Source organism: Cyprinodon variegatus, unplaced genomic scaffold (genome assembly GCF_000732505.1).
Source record: "Cyprinodon variegatus isolate N-32 unplaced genomic scaffold, C_variegatus-1.0 Scaffold1597, whole genome shotgun sequence".
Lineage (NCBI taxonomy): Eukaryota > Metazoa > Chordata > Actinopteri > Cyprinodontiformes > Cyprinodontidae > Cyprinodon > Cyprinodon variegatus.
Genome location: NW_015152050.1, coordinates 46,261 through 53,250, shown reverse-complemented (window position 1 = coordinate 53,250; position 6,990 = coordinate 46,261). Strand labels below are relative to the sequence as shown.

The 6,990-nt window shown below is 46.6% G+C and overlaps 1 protein-coding gene across 1 annotated transcript in view; it reads left to right on the top strand.

Moving 5' to 3' along the window:
- LOC107104034 (tudor and KH domain-containing protein-like) overlaps window positions 1–6,990 on the top strand; it is a 15,920-nt gene that overhangs the window by 6,018 nt on the left and 2,912 nt on the right. The window contains exons 5-9 of the mRNA XM_015403937.1: window positions 1,265–1,538; window positions 1,736–1,800; window positions 4,684–4,835; window positions 4,975–5,085; window positions 5,205–5,259. Of these exons, the coding sequence (XP_015259423.1) occupies window positions 1,265–1,538; window positions 1,736–1,800; window positions 4,684–4,835; window positions 4,975–5,085; window positions 5,205–5,259 (657 nt within the window). The remainder of the gene's footprint in view (window positions 1–1,264; window positions 1,539–1,735; window positions 1,801–4,683; window positions 4,836–4,974; window positions 5,086–5,204; window positions 5,260–6,990) is intronic.

Below are 6,990 nucleotides of genomic sequence, written 5' to 3'. Positions count from 1 at the left end.
GTTAGAGATTGAACTAACAGATTCTGCAGAGTGGGAGAATAGAGATAGAATGAAGCAGAATGATGAAATAGGGGTCCCTATGTCCTCCAGCAGTCTAAGCCTGTAGCAGCATAACTATAGAGATAGCTCAGGACAGTAGCGTAGTAAAAATATAGAAAGAAAGAAGGCGAGATGCCCGACCATCAGTGTGTAACAAGGAAAATAACCTTTAAAAAAAAAAAGACCTGAGTTGAAATCGTCCTGATTCATCCTTTTAATCTGGGATGTCTTTTCCAAGTGTCCAAAACCAAGACCAAAATTTTTTACCTCTCAGACGCTCATTCCCCATCCAACCTCTCCTTTAAGACTGCAACCGATGTTTGGATCCAGGCAGAGTCTCTTTAGTTGTCGATTCCTTCACTGTCACCAGGAGCCCCCTCTCTGCCATATCCTTAGTTGCCTCCTCTGCTGTGTTGTAGACCCTTCTTTCTCCCTCATAGAAGACACGCATTTTGGCCGGGAATGGTTTCTGGAACCTTATATTCCTCTCTCTCAACACTCTTTTGGCCTCTTTGGATTCCCTCTGTTTCTTTAGTGGAAACAGGAATAGATCCATACATCACATCATAGGACAGCTGCCTGTGGAGGAGACAGCAGTGTGCTTCCCCCCCTGCCTCCGTTACCATGGCAGCAACTGTTGTAGTGCAACATGCTGAACTGGGCAGGATTTGCTTAATCCTGAAGTGTGACAAACCTCTCAATAAAACATAAACTAGGAGGTAAACTTTGCTGAACACTTTCTGTCCATCCGTAAAGCACTGCAGTTTCTACAGTAACACATAAAACAAATAAAGTTGGAGCAACCTGCCTAGCTTAGCCTGACGTTAACGGGAAGTCAACGTAGCAGGAATATCAGAGCCTTACGGTGCTGCTTTGCTACTTTCTCACTTCGTTAATATTCACATTAACCACCGTCCGTCTGTCTGTACACAACATTTGCTTTTCTTTGGGAGGGATCACTATGTAAAGTTTATATTTGGATCCTTCACTGGAATGTGTTGAGCTAATATTTACTGCAGTTTGATGATTGCTAGATTTCAGTGATAAATTTTGCAGCTCTACTCGGTGATAGCTGGTCTGTAAGAGGTCTCCATAGAGGTAGGGACCTCTGAGGCCCCCTCTTGCTTCCACTGGGGAACACCCACTGGTTCTGGACTCATTGGATCCTGTCGTGGTTCCATGGTGGGATTTACTGAGCTCCTCAGGGCTGTTGGTCCTTCCACAGAAACACCTGGAAAGGACCGGAACGGCATAGCTAACCTTAACCAGACCTGTGGCCCCAGACCTTCACATGTAAACACAGCTGGTGTCGTTGGTCTGCAGGAGCAGTGCATGGAGACCATTGTGGTTGGAGACATAGTGGCAGCTCCATATCGAGACAACAACAGCTGGAACAGGGCCAAGGTGCTGGGAGTCCTGGGCTCTGGACTGGTGGACCTTTACTATGTGGACTACGGGGACAACGGGGAGCTTTCTAGGGACCGCCTCCGTTCCCTCAGGTAGGAGACACCCACATGTTTGGGTTGATCCTTGTAAGGTGAAATGATTGGATGTGCTGCAGAATTTATAAGTTGAACGTTTTACTGATCTGTTGACAGTTTTTATATTCAGTAAACGCAGATACTTCACCTCAGCAGGCAGCTGCAGCCTCAGTACTTATTAACAGCTTCTTGCTTTTGCTGCATTAAAATTCCAGGAGTGACTTCCTCAGCCTACCGTTCCAAGCTATTGAGTGCAGCTTAGCAGGGGTGAGACCCAAAGGTAAAACATTCACTCGGATTATAACTGCATCAAGCAGATAGGGATGTCCCGATCTGATATTATATCGGCTTGTATATCAGATTATATCGACCTGCACCTATAATCTCCAATATTAGCATGCTGAACACTGCGCTTCAGTCTAAAGTATTTAATAATCCATGGGTCAGGTGTTCTCATACTATATTTGACTATTTTTCTCTGTTTGAGTAATATTAATTGATCAAGTCATTTTCCACACTGCAAATGAAGTAATAAAATTCTGTATGATTTGTGCTTTTTGTACCAGGAAAATATCAATATCAGTCAATTTTCAAACAGTTGTATCTGGACATCCCTAAACACAGTCACTGTTTTAGAAATGGAATAAAGTTTCTTGACATCCTTTTGCTTAGTCTTTGGTGCAGCCTTCAATATTCAGACAAATGATTTCCCCTTTGTTGTTGGGTAGGACGATTTGGTAATCTTCACCGAACCAGAATGAGTCAGTGGTGTTGGTCTGATTTACTGTCATATGGCAAGAATGTACACGTCATCTCACGCATCATCCGGGTCTGGGTCGAGGGGACAGCAGCCTCAGCAAAAACTTCTGACTTCCCCCTTCCCTTCCAGCTCTACCGGGGGAAGCCTGAGATCCTCCCAGGCCAGCAGAGAGACATAGTCTCTCCAGCATGTCCTGGGTCGTACCCTGGGCCTCTTTCTGGTGGGAATTCTTGGAACACTTGGTCCAGGTGGCAGCCGAAAATGATGTGTGATCCTCGTCAGAGGACTCCTTTCGATGTGGAGGAAAAACTGCTCTACTCCGGACCCCTCCCGAACGACAGAAATTGTCACTCTCTCTCTAAGGGAGAGCCCAGCAACCCTGCAGAGAAAGTGCCGGTTCTTTCAGTCATGATCCAGATTTTATGACCATAGGTGAGGTTATGAATGTAGACTGACTGCTAGATCAGAGTTTTGCCTTCTTGCTCAGCTCTCTATACACCACAACAGGCCTTTTTCTGCTCTTGAACCAGAACCATTGCCTTGGACTTGGAGAAGCTGATTCTTCATCCTGTCCACTTTACGCTCTGAACTGCCCCTGTGCATGCTGTAGGTCTTGGCAGGAATGCGCCAGAAGAACCACGTTATCAGCAAAAAGCACGGATGAAGTCCGCTAGTCCCCAAACCAACCCCCTGTGGTCCTTGGCTGCACCTCCAAATCCTGTCTATAAAGGTTATGAACTGGATCACTGAGAGAGTATAGCATTGTCTAACATACACTGGGAACAATTCCAGCAAGATTGAGCAAACTTTTGCTCTGCTTGTACAGAGACCGGATTACCCCTATTTTAGGGCCCCCGATTCCGTACTCCTGAATCACTCCTAAGAAGGCACCACAAGGGACACGGTCGAATGCCTTCTACTGCTCCACATTTGGACTGGTTGGGCGAAACTCCCATGAACCCTCAAGCTCCCTGCAGAGTGTAGAGCTGGTCCACCCACTCTTCCACGACCAGGAAGAAAAACACACTGCTCCTATTGATGAAGAGGTTTGACAATCAGCAGGACCCCCTCCAGCACCCTGGCATGGACTTCACCGGGGAGGACGAGTAGTCGGATCCCCCTTTAGTTGGAACAGATCCTCTGGTCTTGTTTTTTATGCAGGGGACCCACCACCCCTGTCAACGAGGAAAGCCCTACCACTTCCAGAGCCCTAAGGTACTTAGGGTGGATCTCCTTGACACAGTGGAGTTTAGTGACTTCACCATGGAAGGCATGTCAGCCAGATTGAGGAGATCCTGAAAGTATTCCTTCCTCCATCCGACAATGTCCTCTCTCACAATCAGTAGCTCCCCACTCAGCCGCCGGATGGTTTGCCAGAATTGGCCCATCCAAACTACTCCCAGGCCTTATTCTTTGCCTATGCAAACACCCGACTGCGGCATACTTGGCCTCATGATACCTGCTTGATACCTTCTCCTTACAAGTTAGACTGTCTCTTAGCCAACCAGGATCAATAGAATGACTCCTACAGCTTTACAGCATCCTTAACTGCCAGTGTCCCAATGGGTTTCGGGACTGTCGACAAGTCATGCAATGCAGACCTTACGGCCACAGCTACGGTTGGCGCATTGGCAGTACAGGTAGAGAACATGATCCACTTAGACACCATGTCTCCAGCCTCCTCCAGAATCTAGGAGTAGCTCTCCCAGAGATGAGAGTTGAATACGTCCCCTGACCAAGGGCTCCACCAGATGTTCTCAGCAGACCCTCACTATTTGTTTGGGCCTGCTGTGTCTATCTGGCTTCCTCCTCTTCCAGTACATCCAGCTTGCTAACCAGGTGGTGGTCAGTGGACAGCGCTGGCCCCCTCTTCGGCCTAGTGTCCAAGACATGTGGCCAGAGGTCAGAAGATATAACTACAAAGTGGATCATCAACCTCCGGCCTGAGGTGTTCTGGCACCAATTTCAACAATGGACGTGCTTATGCTCTAACATGATGTTCATTTTAAACAATCCATGACTTGCCAAGAAGTCCAATTATCAAACACCACTCGGTTTCAGAGCAGGGGTCTGTTCCTGCTGATCAAGGCCCTCCAGGAATCAATTTTGTTTCCCAAAAGGGCGTTGAAGTCCCCCAGTAGAACAGAAGGTTCTGTATAGAAATATTATGTTTAATTGAGGTGGGGATCTATCTTGTATTCCACTTTACAGTAGGCCCAGATGTTTCTCAGTGGTTCTGGTTTGGGTCAGCCATATTCTATTAGGCCCAGATGTTTCTTAGCGGTTCTGGTTTGGGTCAGCCATATTCTATTAGGCCCAGATGTCTCTTAGCAGTTCTGGTTTGGGTCAGCCATATGTTCCAGCTGGTCTTTCTACCAACATTGTCTCTGCTGTCTCCTGAAGGGGACGTTTGGACTGAAGCAGCCCTGGATGCGTTTGAACAACTGACCTACTGTGCTAACTGGACCCCTCTTCAGGCCAAACTCTGCAGTTACTCCCACTCAGATGTCTCGTCTTGGCCCAATGTCAAGCTGTACGACAACAGCAAAGGAAAGGTTAGCTGCTTTTGTTCTCTTGGCTCGTGGCTTTAGGTTAACCTTATGCTCCATATTAAACCAGTTAATGCCGTTGGATCCGTGTTCTCAAACATCTCTTTTGTTTGCAGTGATTTATTATCTTTTTTGTCCAATCTAGGTTTTGGATATTGGTGAGGAGCTCATTCGACTGGGCCATGCTGTCAGCTTCCAGGACACTTTGAACGACAAGACAGAGGGGGACAATCTTGGCTGTCTACAAAGGATGTTGGTGAGTCAGTAAAAGACGCTGTGGATTGGACTGATACGTGTCCAGAGTTTACCCGCCCTGGATCCACATCTTTTTATATTTCGGTTTTAAATGTGACTGTGTCTGTTGTCTTCTTGCAGGATGACGTAATAGGAGCATCTTCAGAGCTCAGTCTGTCCTGTATCAGTTTGTCAGGTGAGTGGAAAGACCAGGAGACACCATCCCATCGCAGCCGGCTTTCTGTTCATCTTGAGTTAGCATCCAGCACCAAACTATCTACTAGAATGGTTCTAACCATTCTTTGAAAGTTGGAAGCTAAGCAGGGTGTTGGTCTCAGTTTGCTGGACTCCAATTAGGTTTATTGTAAATGGTCTTACAGTTTTTTTTTTTGTATCAACTTGCTGACCCTTTTCCTCCTCTACTGCTGCTAAATCCCTTAGTAATGTGCTGCTTACACCTGGACAGGTATCTATTCAGTCCAGCAAACCTTCATCAGGCATTCAAACTTCATCTTCTCCTCATGGGTCTTGAATGGCTGTATCTAGGGACCGTCCTCCCTGGGTTCTCCTGTGCCTCTCTATGACCCTGGATTTTGTGCTTCCCAACACTTCTCCACCGATCTCCTCTGGCTTGGATACATCCGGCCTCCCCCATCTCCTCTCTTGCTCCATCCAGATGTAGATCTCCCTCCTTGCGTAGATTTATTTGTTGTGGCTCCTCTTACAGCTATCATATTAACAAGTCTTCATCCATAAACTTGACCTTGTTCTTTGCTCTCCTTATTTCTGGTCGGACAGCTGACTGCAGTGTGCTAGCACTCTTCTGCATCACATCACTATGAACTTTAGCCTTCAGACTACTGTCTGACTACAGCAAAACATCTCATTCAGGATCCCATTACTGATCAAGAGTTGGACTTTCTAGGTCTGACCGAAACAGCCCTACTTCTCGCAGCCATGTGACTCTGGTTGTAGAAGCGGTGATGAATGGAAATATTTTTCTGGTTCCTCACCTGTCATTATTGCCACATGTACTTTCCTCCTTAGCCACACAGGGATTTTCTCTTTGGTTATAACGCTCTATTTTTGCAACACTCCGCCCTATTGTCACCCTGCAGGGCAGCTGAATTTTTCTCATGGACAATAAAAATCATCCACCTACAAAAGGGTTTGCTTCATGTCGATGTTCTAGGATTTTCTAGCACACAATAAAGGACACCATGGACTTCATCTGCTGTCTTGGTTTTAGTTCAGCCAATATTTCAGATGAGCAGTTCTCTGTCCCTGATATTTTTATCTCTCATTTGCTGCCTCACTTTGTCAGGATCGCCTTATCTTTAACGGAAATATCAAAAACATAAACCCAGCCAGCTGCTTCCACGTTATCAACAGTCTCCTGGTTCCTGATGACTCCTCTACCGCTGGCAGCCTCGTGGCTTAATTTATTACATTCCCCACTCCATTCTTTATTGCCTTGCCCCTATTCACTCACCCAATTAAATGATGTGGAAACAATCATCTGATCCTGAAAGTCAACAAAACAAGGAGATGATTGGAGATTTCAGAAGAAACAGTTGAATCCTGTTAACATCCTGGAAGAAGAAGTGGAGGAGGAGTAGAAATCCCTTGGTGCTCACCTGGACAACAACTCTCTGCGTTTAACCCCTCCCCTTGGGGAGCAGTGGGCTGCCATTGTGTGGCGCCCAGGGAGCAGTGTGGGGCTAAGGGTCTTGCTCAGAGACCCAGAGTGCAGGCTGTGGGGATCGAACCAGGGACTGCAACCTTCTCAGAACACAGAGCTCTGCTCAAACCGCTAGGCCACCACTCCCCATATTTGAATTTCTGATCCTCTGTTGATCCCTGAAAGCAGAGCGGCGTCCGTTAGAAAAGCTTAAAAAAAAATTGGACGCTTCTTTGATGCTCTGAC